Below are 26,439 nucleotides of genomic sequence, written 5' to 3'. Positions count from 1 at the left end.
TTACAGTTAACTAGAATTCATTGAATTCTTATCATGGACTGTCACACAGACTGCCATAACAGCCCATGACGGGAGTGTTATACCCTTCTGTTGGGGGAAGGTGGTCAGGAAGCACGGGGAGGGGGGGGAAGAGGGGGGAGAGAGGGGCTAATGATTTATAAGGTCACATAACAACTGAGTAGCAAAGCCAACTTTCAGATTCAAGGCTCTTCCTACCATATCCAGATGTGTTAAAAGATTCAGGCACCAAAGATATTCACTTTATATGCTTTTTATTACCAGAGCAGTTTATTAACCAGAGCTGATTAATAAATCTTTGGTTGAAAGAAGTGTGAGAAATCCTCCCCTACTCACAGTACTGACTTCTAGAGGACACTGCTACTGAGATAATCAGGTATTTGAAGGCAAGATCAAAAACTGCTCTAACCATCAGAATAGATTATGAAAACTGCCCACACAACTATTCACAGAGTGAATGCCAACATTTCTAAAAGAAGTGCCTGTGTTCCATCCAGACATATTTATCAGGCAACAGTTAGGAGTATGTCCCACTGCCCTAATCATAAAACTGGACTACACTGCAGTTGGGAACTTTGTAATAATGTACCTACTCATGGTTTCTGGTCATGGTTTGCACCTCACAGTCTTCATTTTACAAGTGAGAAAAAGCAAAAAAAAAAAAAGTCACTTCTAATACGTCTGTCCCATATAGATCTTACATATATTAGTGACATTTTAAGATATCAAGATCATGAAAGCCGGCTGATTTGCTCAGCAGTAGACTGTAACAACGTGGGATGAATCAGGGAAAAGAAGGCTGATTATGAAAAGCAGAAAGCTCCTATTTAGGAAAAAAGAAAAAAAATCATCTTGTAATCAACAGCAATGAGAAGTAAGCCCAAGAAAAGGGCCCAAGACAACTTGACCACGCTGTTGTGACATGGGACACCATTTTCAGCTGGTGAGGTTTAGCAGGGGTGCTCACGACAGGAAAGTTACAAGCTCGAGAGTCATGATTTGATGGTATACAGTTTTCATTAGTGAGATTAGATTTAACAAACTAAGTTTGTGTTGCATGGCACTCAGGGAAGAAAAGTAACTTAAAAACAAGAAATGGGAAGAAAAGGGGTGGATAAATGTAGCAGTAACATTCAAGGTACACATGTGAAAATGGAAACAGGTAAATTAAAGGGATGGGTGGGGTTGGGAGAGATAGGGGAGAAAGATATAAGGGGTGATATTAATCAAGATACATTGTACTCACAAACTAACTTGTTGTATTGAAACCCTTTTGGTATAGTTACTAAAAGATAATAATAAAAGAAAAACAACCTTCTACTTAAGCAAAGTAAGACAGCCTTATAAGTACAAGGCACCCTCAATGGTAACACATTCTTCACAGGAGCCCCAGTAAATGTCCCTGTCAGAGGGAAGACCGTTACCTTGGTTATGTAATCAGGATGCATCAATGCATACAGCTTGGAGCCTGACACTCTGGAAATCCAGTCAGAATGTAAACAAACAAATATTAAACCAATAATAGAGAAACTGACAATACAGAGGGAAGGAAACTCAGCTCAGAATCAATTTGACTTCATCAGAATCACTGTATTTCTAAAAATTTAAGAGAATAAAGATGGTGAGACTCAAGCATAAAGACTTAGGGGGCTGGGAAGCATATAGTAATCTTTTCAAACACAAGATAAATAACAGAGATACTATTAGTATCCTACACTTAGCATTCATTCTGGTAAAACAGGAGCAGACTAGTAGAACTCCTATTAATTATGAGGCGCTTCCCAGAAATCAGTGAGTCTGCAGAGCACATGACACGGTTTCTCTGGCAAATAAATCCCCTCTTTATAAAAAAAGGTCAATTAGTAATTATTGCTCCATATCAGGCTTTTATAAGGCTTGTTATAACTTATTTTTTTTCCTACAAATCATCAGCACACAGGTAATCAAATCAACCTAACCCCAGAACCCCTAATATTTAAATGCAAATAATATGCAAATTATATTTTGTTTTTCCTCTAACTACACTGACTTTATTATCATCTACATACATACTTATATGTACATATGCTTTCATATATAAACATAGCAAAGCCAACACATAATGCTGATTTTTCTAAATGCTCAATTTGGCAATGAAATCAGCCATGTCCACTTAGAACAATTCTTAGAGTGGCTTTCAAGCAACTCCTTCTCTGGATCTTTTCTTTACCACTATGCTCCTAATTCTTGCTCTGTTCATTTTAATGCATTATTGTTTCATAATACAATACTACAAATTGCAAATTACATTTGGCTCAAGAAGTGATTATGAAACATACTATTGCCGCTGCCTTTGCTCAAATAACTCTGATAATAATGAGAGATTGATTGGGCTCAAAGCAGCCCAAGTGATGAGAAGGGTCAATTTGAGCATTTCTATTACGCTTCTTTTGTTAAATTCCACACTTTGCCAGGTCAGAGGCAAATAATCATACCCTACATCTGGTTTCCATGGTTTTCTTCTTGTGAAGGCATCAGAACAATTTAGTAAGTGGCACTACCCCAAAGGCAGTCCTCATAAGAAATTGTAATGAGACCTAAGTCAGAAAAACACAACCATTTCAAAGGGCACTCGAAAGAAGAAAAAGTAGACCCATATTTTACTACCTACCTTTTCCTAGCAGGACAAAAAACAGGGAGTATTTAGTAACAAAAGTAATCCTAATAACTCCTATTACCAACTACCTGATGGGTAATCAGGCAGCCCAAGGTGAAAACACTTGAGATTCTACACAGATAAAGCAAAATGTAAAGATATTGGGGTTTTGAATTAGGAATATTCATCCTCAATTAAGTATATGTTGCAAATCAAATTATATGTTTTAATCACCAAGAAAAAAGGTTTCTGACTTTCATATATTTCCCGGGCAGATGAAAGTCACACAGAAAGGTAACATGGTAATTGAAGTTTCAAAACAACAAAAAGCTTGACTTTTTGTCTGGTTCCTAGAAACTTAGAATGATGGAAACTTCCCCAATGATCTCATTATCTGTAAAGTTGTCAGTCAGCACTTTTTTTTCCTGTCGATTACAGAAAACAACTTTTTGTTGATTCATATTTCTTAGAGAATGCTCTCTACAGAGTAAATTAAGAGGTAGATTTTCACCTTTTATCTTTAGGTTGATTTGCTTATTCAGATTCGACATGAAGGAGCTGATGAGTTTCTAAAGGGCCAAAAGACTTAATCTTATGGCACAAGCCACTTGCCAAGCACAGAGACCACACCCAGTGCTGAGAACAAGAAAGAGCAAGCAGAATCCTGCAGACCCAACAGGTTCCCCCAGCCAAGACACAGTTGCCCCAAGTCTCCCTGAGTACCTTTCACTCTAAAAGAACAAAGGATTGAAGTCATACATCTGGTTAGAATCTGTACTTGCATTGTGTCTAAGTCTTAGAGAGTTTAACATGTACAGAAAATGATGCAATTTGTTGTACTTATGAGCTAATACATTGAAACCCCTTTGTACAAATAAGATGATTTTTAAAGAAAAATAATTATTAAAAGACATTAATGATGGTGTGACACAAAACTACAGCCAATATCCTTTACTGTTCTATGCTATGTTTTTACTTAACCAGGATCTAAAGCATTGCAAGTTATTTATGACTAGGCTATGGGTAAGAACTCAACTGGAAGCTAGAATCATAGATCCTACCATGGTTTCAAGAGTAGGGCAAGGAAAAGCTAGAACAGATGGTTTATTGTCACATCTCCAACCTAGTATCTTATTTTATATAAAAGTGAGCATGAAATCTGACAAATGTCAAACCACCACATTCTTTTTAATTTAACTAAACAATTGAACAAGCATTCAAACACAGAACTTGATTTGTGCACTGGCTAGAATTGTTCTCATGCCAACCTATTTTCAGGCCACATCTGCACTGCCTGGTGTGTGGTCCTAGACATGACAGTAACTCACTATCACAAGGGAGACTGATGCTTTATGAGATACATCATATGATCCCAGTCCTTGTCCTGGAGCTGGAGGCTGAGCCACTAAGATCTGAGTGCCCCATCTCCTCTAGCTACAGCTGCCATCACAGACTGTCACTTTGTTGACTTCTCTAGCTAAACTTTGGAAGTGTCTGGTCTTAACTGGTATGTGTAATAGCCATCGTATACTAACAAACCTAATTTCATTTAGAATTATATATATACATAAATCCTAAAGGATAAGAATATTCCATGTATCTTTAGGTAAAATAATTTATAATATCTACATAAGAAATAATTCAGCCATAATGAAGCTGAGAAAAAAGTAAGAGTTTAATGCACAATTATAAGATATACAACACATAATTTTAAAAACAAACTATATATATACACACACACACATTAAATCCTAATCTCTTTTACATATAGAATGTTCTTCTTTCTCTGAGATTCACCTCAAGCCCTTGGAAAGCCTAGGTTTTTCAGGTTGACTCACACATGAGTTCATAAAGTAAAATTTTTATTTATTACACTAATATTAAAGTTATCACTTAAAAAAATACTATGTAACTAAGAGAGTCAAACTCAACTATAAAATACTTAAAACTAGTCAATGAAATTTCAATTCCCAAATACCCACCAAATTGTTCAGTGTGATATTCTTCAACATAGAGAACATGTTGAGAAGGACAGACTTTAAAATCATCATCAAAAAAAAAAAAAGAGCAAAACATTCCACTAATATTGAAAGGTCAGTAACACAATTGCTGACATTTTAGGCCAGACAATCATTTATCATGAACAGCTCTCCCAGGAAGTTTAGCTGAATTCACAGCCTATACCTACCATGAGATTTCAGCACCACCACCAACATATTTGTGATAACCAAGGACATCCCAGATAACAACATACTCCTTGGGAGTAAATCTCTAAGGTTCATAATCACTTGCATAGGTCTAAGGTAAATAATGAAGTAAAGGCACTATCGTTTCAATTTTTCCAAAGAATAAAAGAGGATTCCAAGGAAGGTGGACGGCATACTGAGTTTTGCTCTCAAATACTTAATATATTTCATGACTACTTCCTAAGAATCAAAAGGGAAATGTCTACCCAGATAGTGAGAGTTGGATGCAGACGGCCATCTAAGTCACAGAAGACAAGATCTAACATGCTACATCATCAAAACACAGAACACCATCTAGCATGCTACGACAAGAATGTATTTGGAGATGTATCCACAGAGCCACGAAAGTGGGTAAACACTAGCATACCATAATTAGGACCTTGTACTCCACAGTGTCTATTCCTAAAGATGACATAATGAAACTCACTGAAAAATCTATTTAAAAAATAGGGGGTAAAAGGATGGGCAAAAAAAGAGAGCAACATCAGAACAAAGTACATTCTATACAGGTATGAAATACCATTGTGAACCCCTTGTTAGTAAATATAAAACACTTTTTAAAAACTTGTACTCTAAAATCAGAAAATCCCCCTCTGTACATTATTTTCACAATAAAATACTTATTATTAATACTTATTATTAATAATAATAAAGAAAAGTTAAAAAAGAAAAATAAACAAATAAATAAAATCAGAAAATCATGTTAGGCCTGTGATAAATGGCACTATTCAATGATTTTTTAAAATAATTCAAAAGTAAAGTACTAACAAAAGTTAGAGTAAACAAATTGTAACTATGTAGCATAGTAGTAGCTGAAATAATTGCTAATTGCTCAGTATATAACAGATGCTATTTTCCATAGTCTATATCTATATGAATTCCTCATATATCTACCTATATAGCTACTCCAGGCTTCCTATATTGGAAGAGCATGACTATTTCAGCAGTAGATAGAAGGCTATCCACCATTTGTGGATAAACCTTTGATAAACCCAAAAGACTCAGCAAGTGATGGTTTCAGAAGCACAGAACTGGGGAGATGGCACCCAAAGCAGGTGCCATGGCAGATGCTACCAGCACCCATCCTCTTTTATCTTGGCAGAGTTTTTGTCTGGGCAAGGAAATATGCCCAGGAAAGATAAAACTACACTGCCCAGCCTCTTCTGAAAATAGGAGCAAAGATATGATATTTGCATGGACTGAATTCTGTAGCCAGGCTCCTCTGATTCATACTCCAGCTTCACTTTTCACTAACTCTATGTCACTGAGCTGGAAACTCATTGTCAATCAGCAACACACTTAACTTCTCTAAGTCTCAATACCCTCTTGGGTACAATGCAACCATCCTCTCAGGTTTATTGTGAGGATTGAATGAATTACACGTCACCAAATTTTGCATACAATCATTCATTCCATCTTAGTTGTTATCATAATTCTTAATTTCTGGCTCACAGAAACTGATCACTGAGATTTAAAGAAAAGCACATCAGAAGGAGGCTGATGTAGTTCTCACCCCCTTCTCCCCCTTCCTGCTGCTGAGAATGCTAACAAGATGGCCAGTTGTAACTATGAGGTGACATTGAGGAAATATGTGTTAAGACACTCTTTATAGCAGTATTATTCATAGCCAAATGTCCAGTGATGAATGAACTGATAAACTGGTACATACATAGCATGGAATACTATTCAGCCTTAAAAGGAAGGAAATTCTGACACATGCTAAATATGGATGAAACCCTGAGGACATTCTAAGTAAAACCAACCAGGGACAAAAAAGATAAATACTGTATGATTTTTTTTCTCTATGTGAAGAGGAAGAATGCTCAGATTCACAGAGACACAAAGTAAAATGGGGGACAGGAATGGCAGAAGAGGTAAATGAGGAGTCAGTGATTAATTCATGGATACAGAACATTCTTTTTGCTAGATGAAGAGCTCTGGGTATGGGCAGTGGTTGTGATTTAGACAGTGGGGTGAAGGAAATTAATGCCAATGGCTGGATATTTAAAGATAGTTCAGAAAGCAAATATTGTACTATACATTTACTACAGTTTAAGAAAGAATAAAATCTGCACTAGGAATGAATACAAAGGAAGTGGTAACACTGTTACTACCTGGAGGCCCCTTTATGGGCTGAGGATTCCCAGTCTCACATTGCTTTTATTTTATTTATTTTTAGCTTTATTATTTTTTTGAAAATTAACTTTAAGTAGTTGTACAAAGGAGTTGCCATTTAATAAAGCAGTTAAGGAATACAATATATCCACATTGCTTTTTAAGTCACAGACATTTAGATCTATGAATCCATCAGTTGTGGAGATAAGAATACAGGAAGGGGTGTTTTCTTCCATATACTCAGTTTTCCAGTGAGAGAAAAGGAAACTATTTCTTTGTGAGAGCTCTGAAATGATCCTGTCTTTAGGTCAATACCTCTCAGGTTCAGTCTTACAGTCCCTAGCAACTAATTTTCTCCTCAAGATGTTGTCCTCAAAGTCAGCGCATGGTGGCAAATAGAGGGCAGGGAGACGTTGATAGCCTTCCAAAGGTGTCAGAGCAGAATTAATTGAAACAACCGAAAATAACCTGCAAGGCAAAGCCTCATCTATTCATCCCCATGCTACCATTCCAGCTGACAGAGACTTTCAGCATTGATGACAACAATCCATGAATCAGAAATGGGTTTTCATTTTCGCCTCATTGTTTCTGAAGCTATTTGAGTACTTTCCAGTTGGAGAGTAGATTCGGCCTCCAACCCTTCTATTACTTTAGTTGTTAATAAGTGCTTTCTAACTAGGCACTGCCTATAAGCATCAAGGAGGATGCTTTGAAAGGAGGCCCTTTTTCCACTGCTGAATGCACTAAATGGAAATAATATGAAAATGCTGCCATAGTGACTTACAGAACATCTATGTCACAGGAAAACAATGTGCAAAGGACTTTTGCCAGCCTAAATAGACCAAAGTCTAGACAAAGTATAAAAGCCTAGAACTTGGAGGATGAAAAACATTAAGATGCTAATGTATAATACTATATTGGAACATGGAAGCGTTCAAAAATTTTAACCCTTTTAAACATGGAAATATTTTACAACAGACATGATTAATTACATTGTTCCCTTTTAAAATGATAGCTCATTCATAATATTTTACTGCTGAAATTTTTTAAAAAAATCAGAATCATGTCATAAAGAAAATACTCATAGTTTGACACTTTCCTGGGAATTAAGATTTCTGGAATGAAATCTAATTTAAAAATTTTTAATGCAATGAAAATAAAGTATATAACACACTGAATGATTCATGAAATTTAAAGTGCCCTTGGAAAACCACCAAAATTCCTTTTTTTTTTTCTTAATTTTTCTGGAGCTTGAACTCGGGACCTGGCACTGTCCCTAAGCTTCTATGCTCAAGGCTAGCATTCTACCACTTGAGCCTCAGCTTCATTTTCATCTTCATGGTAGTTAATTGAGACAAGAGTCTCATAGACTTTCCTGTCCAGGCTGGCAATCCTCAGATCTCAGTCTCCTGAGTAGCTAGGAGTATAGGCAGAAGCCATCAGCACCCATTTTTTAAAAAAAACAACCAGAGTTTCAAAAAAAAAATGTATGCATTTTGGGCACAGCCATGGAACCTTTTAGAAAAAGCCAAAAATCTAAAACCTTGACCATGTTCAATATAACATGCCAATTTCAACAGTTAGTGCAAAGTACTGCTACCAGGAACAGTGCTTGAACAGAATGTGAAAAATGAACACTGTGACCCTCAAAACGAACTGTAATTTATTAAAAATTTTCTGAAGCTACAGGAATAGATATTCATAAACCTTGAAAAAACAGGCTCAACAGAAAAGTCCAAAAAACACATGCAAATACAGAGCAAAGACTCCTGATCATATGTTATAGTGGCTCTAGATCACACTCTATTAAAAAAAAAAAAACAAACCTCAAAAAAGCAATTTTAAAAGCTGGCCCTTTGGGATATAGGTCAGTAGTAGGGCCTAGCATGTGTAAGGCCCTGGGTTTTACTTCCAGGAATACAAAATGAAAAAAAGAGAAAAGAAAGCTGGCACTTTGATGATGCAAGCTATTTATCTGGCTTAAGTACCTCTCTTGCGGCGTAAGCATGACGGAAGTTTGGAACCAGGTAGCTAATTTAGAGTCTGCCTCTGTGAAGGCAGTGTCTGGACAGCACCCCAGCCGCCAGCACTGAGGAGAGAAGAAAGCCAAGGAGTACGCAGAAATCCCTTCCCTGCAGAAGGTAAGACATGACTCTACAGCCAGCAAAAACAGCTACTAAATTCATTTTTCTTCCAATTTATATTTTGGTAATACTTTATTTAAAAATGAACTCTATCTATCCTAGATTCTATAATTCCTTATGAAAACCTGTAACTGGAGTTAACATACGACTGAAAATATCATTTCTAGTGTTCAAAGAATGAGGAAACTTGGCACGGATTTGGGATCTGTGTTTGTATAGAGATACTGGGAAAGAAGATCTGCTCTTGAATTAATTAACTAGTAGGTGGCAACCTCCCTTTGGAACGAGCCTGAGTGCCAGAGCCCATCTATGCTGACACCACACAGAAGCACCAAGGTCAGATCTGTTACAAAGCAACTCACAGCACAGCCAAGATCAAGAGCACTTTCTAAATCTTAACAAGCCCCTCCTTCTCTAATGTTTTCATGACTACTTCTGATTTCTTCCTCCTGTGCAGAGGTCTGCCTTGGTCACCAGTGCCTCCTTCCATGGCCCCAGTCCCTGCCCCTCTCTATTGCCCTAGATATTTAAAGATGCCTCAGATCTTTGTTACTCCTTCTCAGAACACCTGAATGCCAGAAAAGCATTCCACAGATAAGCCAGGGTTTCAAGTATCACCTTCTACGTCTGGGCTTAGGAATCTTTTATCTAGCCACAAGTCACTTCCATTCATACCTATCATAGACATTGTCTGAGTCACACTATCACACTTCTTCCAAATCCATCTTCCACTGTATCCAGTTAGGGTGGGATCACCACCCACCTGTAGAGTCCAAAAGCTTGGGGATCAGTTCTTACTGTCCTCCCTCATTTTTCTTACATGTAAGCACATAGCTAAGTCCCCAGAATTGTACTTGGTCCTTGTACTCTGTCCCCACTAGCCATCTAAGACTTTCCAGCCTCACTTGGCTCAGCCATTTAGTTCACTCTATGTTCTGCAGTTAAAGGAATCTTTTCATTTTCTCAAAGGTTGCTGATTTTATCCAGCCAATCTCCTAATAAGAGCCACGAACAGTCCTGAGTCATTAGCTAGAAGACTTACTATCTCTCACATGTAGTTCTTACAAGCACAGAGTATGTCCAGTTAAGCAGTGCCAACCAAATTGTCTGTTGAAACTTAAAAACATCAAATAATCTCAGAGTTGATTTGGTAGGAGTCCCCTAGTAGCTTGTAAAAGTGGCAAGTAGTAAGCAAGTGGTGACAATCTACCTATAGAGTGTGGCTCTTACTCATTTTTCCCTGCTGATTCTAGTAAGAGCAGGGGTACTGCACACTGAGAAAGGCACACGCTCCTCTGGGAAGTATTCATCTTAGTTCCTGGTGAATAGTGTATATACACAAGTTGCAAGAAAGAATGTATTTCTTTTTTCCTTTCTGGGGCTTGAACTCATTTCTGGCACTCTACCACTTGAATCACATGTCCACTCCCAGCTTTTTTTCTGCTTAACTGAAGAATCTCTGGTATTTGTCTGCCTGGACTTAGAGAACCTTGATCTTCAGATTTCAGATTTTGCATCTATAGGAGAGAGCCTTCCACCCAGACCTGAATTCTACCCTGCCCTTCACAAGAAAATGAGAACTCTCCCCAGGGCTCCCGCCATCTTTCTCTGGGTAGACCTAAACTCTGTCCTGCCTACATGCCATTTTCAGTGACCAGCTGTACATGCAGAGTACCTCCTGCCTCTAGCTCCAATGGTATACAGAGTCCCCTGGGAAAGGGAGAGGTGCCATTTCCCCCCCCCCCCTCCCATGGGGAAGGTGGCCTTGTCAGCCTTGGCTGGTAATAAACCCCTTTTCTCATATGCGACTCTGTCCCTGTGGTCTTCTGCTATGAGTGCTTTGAAAAGGTATAAACCAAGAGTGCCTGGCAAGAATTCACTGCTTACTATGGATGGTGGTGAAAAACATGAATCCTATCCATGCAAAACACTCATTTTTTTTAACACCTCCTCCTAGAGAACCCCAGACATCTTTTGGAGCTCAGTTTTAAAGTCATGTTCTGGAGGGAGACACAAGGTCCACTTGGCACAGAGCCTATTCATTACTAGGCCATCACCTGTCATCACTCCGTTATTTAGCCACTAAATTCCCCCATACCTGGCACAGTGCTTCAGATGTGGTATGCACTCAGCAGATATTTGTTGAATATATGAAATGAATGGTCTTAACTCACATTACATACAGTACTCTGCTCTACAACTAGGCTTAGGAGAAAAAATATCCACCTGTTCATCTTTAGAAACAATTGCTATGATGGTCTTCCTACCCAGGTGACTTTTAATGCAACACAGTCAGAATTTTCTGGGAATGCAGCTGTCTAATGGGCTTATTTCAGAATCATTTAACACTACAGCTGATGGGGGTGGGAAAGGTAGAAGCTGGATATGGTCTGGAAAGGATTACTTCACAAGTAATCAAGGCTAGAGGCCCACATAGCCGGAATTGGCTGTTTGGGAAAGACAATGGGGCAGGTCACACTTTGCAAGATGAAAGCTATCTTCATTCCAATCTGGAGTATGTACCCAGTCATTTACAAAGGATCCAGAGAGATTCATCTTTAATGGGACACTCCTCAGTAGTTGCGTGTCAGTGGATATGCTGCTCACTCTACACACAGAATGGGGAGACTCAGCAAAACAGGGCAGTCATGAAGCAATCGCCTTGCCCCCTGGTGTGGCTGGGGCAACTCGGGTGACAGCAGCATACTCTACTTAAAGGCTCCTACGCACTGACCCCCAGCTCCAAGCAACACCAGGCTGGCTTATGCTCTAGAAGGTTTTGAAAAAAAACTTCTAGTCTCTTAGAGTACTTGTATAAGGTTGGCCTAAAGTCTATTTCTTAAAACTAGCTCCTGATAAATATATATGTGATCCTTATAATTAAGAAGAAAATCTTGCACTAGAGATGTCTGGCAGTAGTAGAGTGAATACCTAAAATGTGCAAGAGATGGATTCCATCTCAGCATCACTGATACCAAAGTATCAGTGCTATAGACTAAAATAACATTAAAAAAATCACTTTCAAGAACATAAATGAAAAAAAGGCTCAGAAAGACAAAGATTCATGTTTTCTCTAATATGTGACTGTTATACCTAAAATGTAAACATATATTTAAATATATACAGGGTTATTTGCATACACTTAATCGTATGTGTAATTATATATATATATATATATATATATATATGTTCCTATATATATTATTAAACTGCCTAAGTATGCTTCATGCATTAAGATTCCATGGTGAAACCCCTTTGAACAATTAACAGCTTAACAAAATGAATATCAGAAAGCTGGAACATCTTGAGTAGAGGGGGTAAAAGAAAGCAGGCAGATAAGTGGAAAGAGAAAAGGTGGGCAAATACAGTACATAGTGAAACTGGATCTAGCAAATTTGATGGGTAGGGATGGGATAGTTGAGAGAAAATGACATTAGGAGTGACTGACCAAGATGTACTGAACATGTATGTGGACATGCTACACTGAAAGTTTCTTGTATAACTAGTTCAAGTTAATAAAATAAAAATAATTCAGAAACCTAAAAAATTCAGAAACTTAAAACTCTAGAGATTCAAAAGCTAAACTTAAAGTATGGCTAACATCAGTTATAAAAGCAGGAAATAGATAAAAAGTTATTACCCTAACACACAGCATCAGTTAAAATTTACAAAGACCAGGATCTTTGTTATTTTGTTTGCTTTTGCAGTGCTGGCTATGGAACCCAAAGCCTGTAAGCACACTAGGCAAATTCTACCACAGAGTCTACCCTAGTCCCCAAAGCCAAGCGGAGACTGCCAGACAGATGGAAGGCAGGAGAAGCAACAGCCTGTCCTGGGGCCAACTCCTCAAAAGGAGTCATGGCCTTGGGGGTCAGCCAAGGATCAGGTAACTGGTGGGAGACAGCCAAGGAGCCAGTAACCAGGTGATCTGAACAGAGCAGTAACCAGCAGAGTGAAGGTAGAGAAAAGGATGTGAGAGACCTCCGGGGATTAGCAGGGATTAACAGAGAATGTAAGATTCCAGACCTATTCTGAGGAAGAGGAATGACCTCACACTTATTAAAGGATAATGCAAGAAATGGCAGGGTGGAGCCAGGCCAGATGTACAAGAAGGTATGTATAAGGAAAGGGGGAAGGTATATGTAAGGGCAGGAAAGGAGCCAGAACAGAACCAATGCAAAGACAGCATGTGGTGAATTATTATCGTGAATGTTGTTTGCAATAGATGCTACCACATACAATTCAGTTAAGGCAATAGCTATGCTGTTGGCAACTTTGGAGTTAGTAATAAAATCCTTTAGGTTTTATTCCTTTAGGTATAGCTCAGTAGAAGACAATAGCCTAGTATTCATGGAACCCTCAGTTGAACCTCAGTTCTGTTTGGAAAAAAAAAAGGAATTTTGGGATAGAAATCATAGCTAGAGAAAGCTATAGAAGTCAAGTAAGAATAAAATTTGAAGCCAGGTTCCTAAGTTCCACAGTTCAAAGCTGACAACAGGAATGTATTCTTTTTCACAGCATGCACCATAGTAATGTGTGTCCCATGATGAACCTCATAGCAACAATCTTACCTCCCATTCCAAACACACACACACACACACACACACACACACACTCAGCTCACAAGCAGGGATTGGTACAGCACAACCACCCCAGAGTGGACCAAGAAGGGTTTGCCTGTCCAGCACAGTGGTGAGAACTCATATTCAGCATGTCTCTACCACTTCACCACAGTGTGACCATAGCAAATTAGCTCCTGTCTTCCAAATGTGTTTTATGTTTCTTGTCCACAGACAAGACTGGAAAATAATATCTTCAGGGTTAAAAGGAGGATCAAATGGGTTATGGAAGCATGCCTAGAATGTCCTCCAGGATGACCACAAGAGACAATGCCAGCTGTGGTAAGCTACTCAAGCTGCTTGCTACCCTTTAAGGAGGCAATGATCGACACACTACACAACAAAATCAGCAATAGTATAATGGATGACATCCTAGCTACAAAAGTATAAATATTTGTAGTTAATTCAGCTCATTGCAAAATCTATTACTAAGTGAAAAAATAGTAATGAAAAGATTAAAATATTTTATATAAAGAAGGAGAGACATACAGACAGACAGACAGATGGATGGATGAGATGCAAATCACAATATAAATACTATGTATGCCATGGGAGGGAAACTAAGGAGGCCAAGTTGTCATCAGGCTGTCAAACCACACCTTGTAGAAGAATCTACATCAGCAGATTATAGACTCAGGGGCGGGTTGGCCCTGAGGTGTCTCAGCAGGACGGGTACATCCCTGTCTGGCCGATGAGGAAACCCTGGTGTGAAACCTCAGAGTGTGGCCTTTCATGAGCGCTCACCCAGTTTGTGCGGATCAAGACCAAGGTCTGACTTCTTTTATGGAAAGAATCTTATCCCATCTCTTAGGCTAGCTGGCTGGATTCCTACGAAGATATGTACCAGGCAATTCAGACATGATCACTGCTTGAATCTATCATCGCTCAGGCCTGAAAGCTGAAGAACTGCCCAGCAGGAAGGATAGAGTTTGCTGATCCTATCTTGTATGGATTCTGATAAATGCATAAGGTTAAGTGTCCATAGCTACTGATAGCAGAGAAAACAGTGAGGTCTACCCCAAACCTCAGAACACAGTGTTGATCCCCCAAACAGGAAGGGGATGTCCTTCAGAGACCTACATGACAGAAGCCTGGCCTGTGACATCTTCTACCAAAAAGAGGGACACCAGTGTTGCCCTAGAATAACCAGTCATAACTGCATAATTACTACAAATAGAAGCTTCTCAAATACACCACTTACCACTTTCTCCAGAAATTTATTTCCTTTCTCAAGAAACATGCTCTGCCCTGGTCTAGATTTCACTAGAAACAGACTGAACAGGAACAGAGCCGGGGTGACCGGAAGCTGATGAAAACACTTGACACGGAAGTGGAACTGGATCTGAGGGAACTGGAGAAAGCCAACCACAGGGGTGTGGCCTCCAGTTTGTTATCCCACAATCTGGAAGACCAGCTCTGGGAGCAGGCTGAGCATGCCTTGCCTCTGACCTCTTAGTAGGTACAGACATAAATCTTCAGGGCTGTTAACTGTGGGTGTGCCATCAGCGGATCTGAGGTGGAGCCTGCAGTTCTGCATTCTGCCAGACTCCTATGAGCACAACTGCTTTATGGCTAAGGATGTGGGACTTAGGGCTTAACATGATAACACTAAGGGCCCTGAACCTGGGATCCCCTCACCCTGGCTTCTGTGTTATTGCTGACGGCTGCTTCTGGCTGTTCTTATTCCTAGGCACTTCAGCAGGAGCAGAGAGAATAGCAGAGCTGCCTCCTAAGTGTTTGGAGACGCCACGGGCAGAGGCTGAGGCCACTTGAAGGCTTCAGCGGACCAGAACCTGTTCTACATGCCAACCACCACACCAAGCTGCTAGGGATTTAACAGGGTAAAGGGCTAACATCCCTGCCACTGCAAAACAAGTGGATAGAGTATATTTTAAGGTAACAGTGGGGGTAAAGGGAGAAAAAGATTGCAAAACAGTGGGAAAGGAAAAGAGGCAGTTTATTTTGAAAGTCTGCATCCATCCCCTGAAAAGGTGACACCTGAATGGAGGAATTAGAGGTACAAAAGTAAACCCAAGTGTATCTTAGAAGAAAATGTTCCATGCAGAGAAAGGAGCATGGGCAAGTGGACCTAGCAGGTTCCAGGCAGATGTTAAGGTAGAGCAGGAGGAGGAGAAGGAGGAGGAGGAATAGGGGACTTGTTTCTCTGGAGTAAAGACACTACAGGCAAAGAGAGAAGGAACAAGGCTAGAGGGGTTGGGTGGGGTTGGCAAGTCCTCAGACCCAGCAGGTAATTCTAAAGTTGTCCCTTCCTTCTGAGTGGTATGGAAGGCTCCTGGGAAGTTGAACAGAGAAAGAAGACAATGAAACATAAGGCTGTGGTGAGAACACAGCTCAGAGAGGCATGAGTGGCAACAGGGAACACAAGTAGACAGCTGCTGCTCAAACTAGGAACAGTCTGGGGCTAAGGCCCCAATATTCCTACTTGTTGTTTTCAAGTTTCTCCATTTCCATTCTTTCCAGCTAATTTAGATGCCTGGCCCATCATCACTTCTTGGTCTCCATTTCTGATTCCACTGGATGATACACTGCTAATTAGTGCTTACTCTAGTAGCACTGCAGACACTAGAAATTTCTGAACTCTTTGTCTTGTATATAAGTTTATCTGATTTGCAGAAGGGAAAGGGAATCACAGAAACAGGGAGACAAAGGGTTAACCGATGCAACAGTGATACTCATTAAACACTGTTTTGGAAATGAACTTTACAACTTGGGGGGAGGAGAGTCGGGGGAGGGGAAAGCAGGAGAAAATGGGGGAGGGGGTAATACTGTTCATAAAGAAACTCACTTACTACCTTATTTATATAACCATAACCCCTCTGTATATCACCTTTACCATAAAAAAGGATGTCCTAGGCTTACAGTTGGGGTTTAAAGAAGACTAAATGGGCTACTGTATATTAATACATCGGAAGTGCAGTACGAGGAACATATAGGAATCAGAAATTGTTCCAAGGTTTGGGAACTAACCAATGAAAACAGAGCTGATCTAAAACAGCATCAATGAGAAGAAGTTCTGGGGAAATATCCCAGTATAGGTAAAGCATGGAATGGTTTATCTGCCTGGCCAATGTTCACAGGCAGATGATCTGGCTCTGAAGATGTGGAGTTCCAACAGTGAGCAGGCAGGAGATGTGAAATTGGAAGTCGTCTGTCTGCCCATAGACTATATTTAGAATACAAAGGTTCTGTTTCCGAAGAACATCAGCATCTGTGTTACTGAGGAAAGAAAGAGTCAGGCACTAGTGCCTCACTCCTATAATCCTAGCTACTCAGGAGGATCTGAGTTCAAAGCCAGACAAAGCAGAAAAGTCCATGAGACCCTTATCTCCAGTTAACTATCAAAAGACAGGAAGTAGAAGTACGGTTCAAGTGGCAAAATGCAATCCTTTAGTGAAAATGCTAAGGGACAATGCTTAGGTCCTGAATTCGAGGCTTAGGAAGACAGAAAGAGAGAGAGAAACAGACAGACAGACAGGCCAGTCAGGCCAGACAGGCCAGACAGACAGACAGACAGGACAGACAGGCAGGCAGGCAGGCAGGCAGGCAGACAGACAGACAGACAGACAGACAGACAGGCAGGCAGACAGGCAGACAGGCAGGCAGACAGACAGAGTCAGAGGAAAAAAGAGAGATGGAAGGAAGGAGGAAAAGAAAAAGTGAAAGTGGAGAAAGAAGGAAGAATGAAAGACAGAGAGAAAGAAAGAACAAACAAACAATAAAAGAAAAACAAAGAGGCCTGAGTACTGAAGTACCTTGGGGAGCAGCCTTAACACAGAAGCCTGGAGCAGGGGCGGGGTGGAGAGGTAGCCAGCAAAGCTGCCTTTAGGAAGAGCACAGGCAGCATGGTGAGTGCATCCCTTTTGTGAGGAGGAGATGAGAACGGCCATGGGCCTGTCACCGCAGAGGGCACTAGAGACTTGGACCAGAACAGACTTTTGGAGCAGAAATGAGACAAAAGTCTCACTGAAGGGAGTACAAGAGAGAATGGAAAATGGAAAGAGCCAGTTATTCAACACTGAGTTTGCTATGAAGTATAGGAGAGAAAAAGAGATAGTATTAGAATGGGAAGAAGAGCTACAAGACTTGAAAATAATGACAGGAGGAAAAAAATAAAGAATATTGTTAGTTGATCCAGCAGAAGGGAGTCACTGGTGATTCAGGAGAGAGAAGAAAAAATGGCTGGAACCCAGCCCCAGAACAGGCAGGGGAGGACCAGAGGGATTTCTGGACACTTGGCCTCATCTGATAGCCTGGGTGCTTGGTGACCAGAACCTTAACCACACCAAGCAAAATGCAAGTGCAGAGGTCATCACAGACATGATTATTTCACTGTGATTTCGAGTTTAATCTGATTTGAGGCTTTTGTTTCTAAACTGGCTATTATTAAACATAGGTCAGAAGAAAACCATCTAACCTTCAATTATGTAAGAGGTCATTTCCCCAGTGAATTCTTTAAAAGGTTATTTGAAAGACTAAAACAATTACTTTACATAATAATTTCTGGCTTCATAAAATACATTTAGGAATGGTGTGTATTTGATCCATTATATTTAATGTAAAAGATATAGGGCCTCTGACGGTAACAATAAAAACATTCAGGAAACATTCAGTATGTTGTGGTGAATGTCATTAGTAGAGCCTGTCTTCTAGTACATTTTTCAATGGTGTGATAGTATTTATTTACCCTATGTTATTAGAAAGTGAATAGTCAGTAGCCTTCAATTTTCACATCAATTGTGGGAGAAAAAAGATTCCATTTTCTACAGTCTGGAACTGAAATTGACTTAGCATCTCAGAACTGTCAAAAATTCCTTTTTTGAAAAGGTTTGCTTTAAAGAGACTATAAAGTCAGTGTCATTCCTGACATTGCACTCTATATACACGCTGAAGGTCTGTGGAAAAGAAACGCTAAAGAGCATCTGAAAAGGTCTTAGAGCGCCCGAGCCGCCACACTCTATGTTTCCTCCAGCGTTCTCTGCAGTCAGCTTCTACGCTGTGGGTGGGGAGGGGGGGTAGGAAGCTTCACTGAGAAGTGCTAACAATAAATGGAAGAATACTTGAAAAATATAAGTATCAGCTACCCCAGAACTTGTCTTTGCTAACTGGTCAGTCTGACACTTTCTAGCATTAAAAAAGAAAAAAAAAATCCAGCAACCTCAGTTTCAGTTCAAGTGAAAAGAAGCATACATTAAGTCCTTGGTATTTAAAATTTGGAACTTAGTCCACGGATGCCTCCTGTCATGTACACTTATAAAACAGGGCCTTTCTTTGCCTAGGGAACAAATAGGAAAACAAATGAAAGTTATACAGACCCTCTCTTTTCCAGTTCTTTCTTATCAGTGCAAAGCCCTGCTACTGGATTTCATAGGAAGGTGTAGTTTTGTTCATACATGCTTTAACTGCATGAGTTATTAGCATAGGTTACCATTTAGTTTTACCAATGTAAAACTAGGCCTATTAATCCACATGGCAATTAGTCCTGAGTGACCAAATCTCTGACACGGTAAAGCCAGTGTTACCCAGTCTTCTTAGTGCACAAGTGAGGGCTTCCAGGTTGGGGTAGTGTGGGGTAGTGAGGAGCTGGGTGAATTGGGTGAGGGAGGAAGGGATTGGGTGAGTTGGGTGGGGGTGGAAGGGGTTAGGTGGGTTGGGTGGGGAGGGAGGGGTTTGGTGGGGAGGGAGGGGTTGGGTGAGTGGTATAAGTAGAGTAGGGAGTGGGATGGCTGAGCTGGAAACATCTACCAAGTCTGAACAGTTAAATTCTCCTTAAGGGTATTCACTCAATTCCAGAAGCCCTTTTATTAAGTGGTTTCCATCTTCTACATTTAGGATGCAATTCTAACAGTCTCAGGAAAGAGAACTAAGAAAGGGTGTTTTCCTGCAGTCCCAAGGGCCTGCATAAGGGAGAGACTGTGAGCAAAGGCTTCCTGCAAGGTGAATGGCTTCCTTCTACAGGAAGGGTGGTCTGAGCTCCAGGCACTCAGATCTGGGTCTGACATGGAAGGAACACTTCACCAGCACACTCTAGACTGCTGTTTGTCCAAGGAGCTCTCCTGTTAGACACTGGGAGAATTTGCTAGTTCAGTTATCCTGGAAAACGGAAAGAGATTTTTCAAAGCCCGTATTTCCTGTCTAAACTCTATAGCACATAAAGAAACTAATTCTTTATTTGCTCATCACTCTGCCTAGCTGCATCTCACTAAAGAAGTGACTTCTGTAACCCCCACCCCACCCCAAGGGACAAAGGTTGTGGTGCTTTACATAATCTTGGAGGCCCTGACTGATATCCAGCAGGTGTGAACTGATGGTTTCTGAACACACCAGCATGGAGGAATGAGGGGTGGAGGGTGGGGGACGTAGGAAAAAAACACACCTCTGCCTTCTGAAAGCAGTGGTTTATAAACTTCAGACTTGAAATCAAGGCCAGAAAGTTCCAAAGTGATGTCTATAGAAATTACTAATCAAAACTGCTGATGTCGTAAACAAAATTCGTCAACAGCCACTAAGAATTCATTGAAAGTCAATTTATTTTTGCTTTTTAAAAAAAAACGACTGGCAACACGTGCTGCTCAAGACATTTTTGAATCTGCTTTGTTGTTCATCTCTTCTCAGGCTTCAGTTTGGCACGGCTAAATGAGAAACACGGTACAGACACACGGTTAGTAAGCACAGTCAGGAGCAATGGCAATATGAACGGCTTCGATCCTCCCAGAGGCCTCACATGACTCCTCCAAACTGCAGCATTTACTTTAAAGGTCTGCTCTGTCCCTTGTGCTCTGGGAACGACTATATTCTAGAAAGGAAATGCTAGCAACATACCTGGTTCCAGCAATAAAGTTTTCACACTAAATTACTTATGTGCCTTACCAGAACCCAGTAAAGCAATGTGGCAGGAGCCACATGGTTGTTTTAACTGTAATTGGAAAATTCAGTTCTAATGGTATTATTGCAATATTACTTTTGTTCTAGCTTTCCACAGTGATAAGCTCTCAGTAATCATATATGGACAATAGCAAGAAATAAAGTTCAGGCAGGCATGTTGGCACACACCTGCACTCCCAGTCCGGGCTACACAGCAGGACCCTATCACAAAACAAAACAAAACAAATCGAAAGAAAGAAATCTGAAGCATGAACAGCATGGTTCTTTCTAGGAACCTTCAGTTTGGTGGCACACAGAATTTTCAACAGAACCGACACTAGTTCTACTTATCTCAGATTGCACTTATTCCAAATCTGAAACAAGAGGAGGACATAAAGTTCTTAATATATGAGAAGACAGGATTTTGTGATTTTGTTGGGAATTTCTATTTGGAGATGAAAATTGAGGCCAAAATATGTTGTTCACAAATGCTGTTGCTTTCTTTCAAAGAGCACGTGTTTTCACTAGTAAGCAACCAATTTATCTCCTTGGACGCATTGTGTTCCCTCTTTACCTCCTAGTGTTGCAGAGATATGACAACATTTTAGAGTGAAAAATTGGAATCATCAGGCATCTGAGAATGAAGCATGTGCAAAGCCTCAAAATTTTAGACCCTCCTCCTTCTGCGCTTTATAACCAGAATGGTCACATTTTAGGTCAGGTTTGTCTGTGTGGAAGTACTTCGCCCAGGCTTGGTTGATACAAAGCCATACTATCTTCCTCTATTTTTCTTTTCTCTTTCTTTTGTTCTTTCTTTTTTTCTATCTTTCTGTCTTTCCTTTCTTTTTTTTTTTCTTTTCTGCGTACTGAAGCTTGAAGTCAGGGCTTTGGTGTTTTCACTCAACTATTGCTCTACTATTTTGAGTCATACCTCTTCTTCCACCTTTGTTCAGGTTAACTGGAGGTAAGAGTCTCTTGGATTTGTCTGCCTGGCTGGCTGCAAACTGGGATACTGATATCAGCCTCCTGAGTAGCTAGGATTACAGGAGTGAGCCATTGGTGCCTGGACCAAAGCCATTTTCATTAAGGCAGGATGAGCTACATATGTGCCAAAGAAGAATCCTTATATACTCTTATATGTAAGAGTAATTAATATAAACACAGACACTTTACATATGTGATTTGATTCCTTAAACATATAAATTTGCAATTTAAATTTTCCATGAAAGTAACTTTTGCTCTTTATACACTTCATAATTCACAAGAAGAAGATGGGTACACATGATTTTCATCTTTCCTCAAGCAATAATTAAGACATTTTGTGAATACCATTCAAAAAACCCTGTGGTCTATATAACAGGCAAGAAGTTGAAATTTCTATTCAGTGTACCATCAACTTCCTCTAGTATGTTTTTGAAATATAGTGTCTTTGTGTGGCTCTCAAATGTATTTTAACAAAAAATGTCATACCTGTAGGGTTACAACTATGTGTGTGTGTGTGTGTGTGTGTGTCTGTGTGTGTGTGTGTGTGTGTATGCGCACATGCACAAGCATGTACACATGTCTGCATGTGTGTCAGGGAAAACAGAATGGTGGGTAGGAGAGCTTGTGATACTCTCTTTGAAGGAAAATGTATTACTTCAATTAGACTACAGAGAAAAAGGTTTTGTGCTGCAACATTTACTGAAAAAGCTGGACTGTGAGTATCTAATGCTCTTTCCTCTTAGTCTTTTCATTATTTAACCATAAAATAGAAACAAACAAAATACATAAAGATGTACAGTTTCTTTGTACTTCAGGCCTATGCTGACCTGTTCTACTTGAAACTGCACTGCACTGAGAAATGTATATGCACACACAAATTTTGGTTAGGCTATTTCAAAGCAAAATGGCTCAGGAAATCACAGCCAGCCTCTTCAAAAGAACAAAGAGAAAAGAAGAAACTAATTTTAAAATCTTACCATATTTCCCTTATGCTATTTGAAAAGGAAGAAAAGATATAAGAACCAACCTGAGAATTTATTAGGCTTAAATAATTAGATGCAGTAGGTATACAAGATGTCTAAGATTTTTATTCCAACAATGATTCTCAAATACTAATGATATATAATGAAAATGTGAAAAAAGGATTGAGATGCAATAGATTGTTTTTTTTTTGTAAACATTTACTTTATGTTTAAGAGATCATATACTTCACTCATTTTTAAGCAGCAATATTTGGTAACTTCAACTCTGAAGGGCTGAGCACAAGTAGTTTTTAATCAGATAGCATATAGCCATGTCCAAAGATACAAGCATAAGATATAGTGCTTCTGCCCAAAGACACATTAACACCCTCCACCACCCAGAGAGAGATCAGGTCTGTCTCTAGGTTTTGTAGACTTTCAAGGGGTAAATACTCCCAGCATAGCCAATGTTAAGCTGCCATTGTGACAATAAACTTGGAGCAGGGAATTGCTTTGCAGAGCTATTCACTCGCTGTACTTAGAATAGTATACAAATCCAAGCATCCTTCTTCTCAGAAGTAGGGATCATAACACAGGGGCATAATTAGAAAGTGATTAATTCTGGCTACTTGTTACCTTTGATTTTTATATAAATATTTAATTTTTAACCATGGCTGAGTCGAAGAACTGGTTTGGACCATTGGTCCATATATGCTAATACAATCTAACTTCAACAAACCCCGTAAAGTTTTCCAGACACACCAGAAAAGAGCAGGTGTTCGTAAAATTATTACTAGTCATTCTTAAATACTGGGAGAACAGGAGTTTAATTAACAACAACAACAACAAACAAATAAAAAACTAAAAGCTTCGGTTCCTACATCTGAATGCACAATTCAATTTTCAAAAGCATGCAGGCTTTTGATGTTAAAAATGTGTTGAGTGCTCTATCACAAAGGTGGCTTTCATTACAAGTTATATAGTTGAAATATATGTCATGTTTTGCAGGACCTTTAGCAGAAAGAGGATTGTAATGTGCTCCTCTTTAGGGGCTAGCTACTCAGGAGGCTGAGATCTGAAGATTGCAATTCAAAATGATCCTGGACAGGCAAGTCTATGAGTCACCTATCTCCAATTAACTACCAAAAAACCAGAAGCAAAACAGAAGTAGTAAAGCTCTAGCCTTGAGCACAAAAGCTTAGGGATAGTGCCCAGGCTCTGAGTTCAAGTCCAAGGACTGGCACAAAAGTGTATACATATACATACATGCATAGACAAACATACACATATAGGTGTACATACATATCTAAATATACATTTGTGTATAGATATATACACACACCCCAACCAGAAAACTCTAATACTGGAGTTACAATTTGCAAAGATAATTTGAAATTAATAAAATTCCAAACTACTCTAAGTTTATGTTATTCCATATCAAGAACAAAACCCTGTATCTATCAGAGAAATATTGTCTGGTGAGTGAAAATAAATAGGCTATTCATTTTCAATAAGATGTCAGAAGCCTCTGGAAATGGGACAAGGCCACATGTCAAGAGGTTTCCTCTTACTCTCTTATTTAAAGAGGAGAGTAGTACAAATTCCTTAAATCCCAAATGATGGGCAGCAGCTTTATTTTTGTGCCTTGTGTGGATACCAGTTTATGAGCTGTCATATTGCATATATGGAATGAAAAGACCCTTGGTTAACACAGGAGCTGAAAAAAGCAATTGACCAATTTTGTCCTGTAAATATTTTTTGGACAAGAAATATAATGAAGAAAGTTGATCTGACTGAAATGTATTCGTAAGTAGTATATAAACAAGAGAAACTCAAATGAAAAACTGGGACAATTCTAAAGTTCTAAAGCTGGGGGAGACAGCAGTACAATTCCATTTCAACTAAGCATGGTATTATATTACTAATTGGCTAGCTATGCTAGTGGAAGTCTCTAGTTTCCTTCTTGCTTGCCCTTGACTCAACTAGACATCTATGTAACATATCTGCTGTGTTGTGTAGCCTGTAGGCTGGCTGCGATTCCTCAACTTTCCAGGCCTGACATATCTATAATGCCCTGAGTTATTGAGGTCAACCTAAGGATCATAAACCAAGAGATTCTATTAAAATAAAAACTCTTGTTCACATTTTGTAATTAAAAACAAGTTAAAAGGGAAGGATTCATATTGCAAGATAACTACTTTTGGAAAAGTCAAGGGGCTGAGCTGTATGTTTTTAATTTTAAACCATCATCTTGATATGTTTAGGGTTTTAATTTATAGAACAATTAAGCAATTGTTATATTTAACATTAAATGCTTGAATATTATAAATCACTTTAGACGAACATTTATGGGGGAGTTTCAGTGCAACTTCTGAACAACTTGTCACTTTTATTGTATAGCAGTGATTTGTAAAAAATGATAATGCTAAGTAATCCTAGAGTATAATTTAGGGACACAAAAACAACTGTCAAGGAACAGCCAGAGACTGTGTTTAATGAAATCTTTACAGACTGAAGTAATAAGTATTAAATTAATCAACACAGCTTAATTGAAGCTCTATCTGTAACATTTTTTATTAGACTTGTTATTAATGAACCTTTAAATGCTACCACTAACTTGAGTTCTGTGTTAAATTTAAATAATGAGCCATTGTTCCCACACACAAAAAAGAACAAACACAGCTTGCATAGCCCTTTGTCTCCTGGGTTTTTACACTCAGGCAGAAGAAGACACACAGGCCCTCCTTCATCTCTTTGCTATTTACATGCTTGGCAAAGTATCCTCTTCAAGACTGCTGAAATGATCTGAGATAACTAAAGTGAAATCCTGAAGAAAGTAAACATGCAATAGCTAAGAGAATTTTGGTTGCCCCCAAAGATAGACAATGATGTCAAATGCAGTTTACTGCTTTTATTAAGCTCACCATCACTTATAAGGGCCATGTGGCACAAAGCAGCATTTCAGTATGGACCATACACATTGAGAGTATATACTACATTTAGGTCCGTGGAAATATATTCTTTAATGTTTACCCAATAAAGAAGTCCCCTAAAAACAGAACATATCCCACAGGGAATGGCACATAACAATGAGGTTTATGAAAGCAAGGACTTACCTGAACATGTCTCCTAAGCCTTTCAGCATTCCCTTCTTAGCTTTCATTTTATCCTTTTCTTTCTCTCTGTCTTTTTTCTTCTCTTTTCCAGTTTTGTCCTTTTTCCTATCAGCCTTGTCCCCTTTCTCTTGGTTCCCATTCATCTGTCTCTCCAGAGAAGGCTGGTCACTGGCTGTGGATACAGATTCTCGTCCTGATCTTGAACTTTCTTCTGTGTCTTCTTCCACTTGAAAGAGAAAAGAAAGATAAGGATTACCGGGAGTCACAGCAACTAAGTCAAGACACTAAAAGACACAAGGACTCTACTGTTCCACACTTTCAACAGCAGAAGGGCCCTGCCCTGGGTATGGACAGCAGTGCTATTTAATAATGAGGAAGACAAGAAGGGGCTGTGTAGTAAGTGTGTCGTGACTCCTACCCACAGAGGTTAGCCCACAGGGAGTGGGCTTTGTAAAAAGTAAGTAAAAGGTGCTGTCACTGGGTCCCCCAACTATGTATCTGTGCCCTTTGATCTGAACTATTTTCAGCTGCAGCCTCTTTGCAGTCACCTTGTTTGCAGAACAGATAAAAATGCATTGATAAACACCTTATGTGAAAGGCAAACTTCCCCCTGACACTGGAAATTCCTTCTTCTTAACATCTTAAACTCAGCCCCCAACTCAGGAAACCATCTTGTTCCTGCTCTCTTCCAGTAACAAAGTGATAACTTCTCTGAAAC

General features: G+C 39.4%; 1 protein-coding gene across 11 annotated transcripts in view; it reads right to left on the bottom strand.

Moving 5' to 3' along the window:
• The window catches only part of Pard3 (par-3 family cell polarity regulator), a 533,206-nt gene that overhangs the window by 177,322 nt on the left and 329,445 nt on the right, over positions 1-26,439 (bottom strand). For 7 of the 11 annotated variants that reach the window (XM_013009335.1, XM_013009334.1, XM_013009336.1 and 4 more), the window contains one exon: positions 25,722-25,947. In XM_013009335.1, the coding sequence (XP_012864789.1) occupies positions 25,722-25,947 (226 nt within the window). Of the gene's footprint in view, positions 1-20,305; positions 20,428-25,721; positions 25,948-26,439 lie in introns of those variants that run through there. The other 4 variants (XM_013009341.1, XM_013009337.1, XM_013009338.1 and 1 more) reach the window with 2 other exon arrangements.

The sequence above is a fragment of the Dipodomys ordii genome, unplaced genomic scaffold (genome assembly GCF_000151885.1).
Source record: "Dipodomys ordii isolate 6190 unplaced genomic scaffold, Dord_2.0 Scaffold9, whole genome shotgun sequence".
Classification (NCBI taxonomy): domain Eukaryota; kingdom Metazoa; phylum Chordata; class Mammalia; order Rodentia; family Heteromyidae; genus Dipodomys; species Dipodomys ordii.
This window is presented reverse-complemented; position numbering and strand designations above follow the sequence as displayed.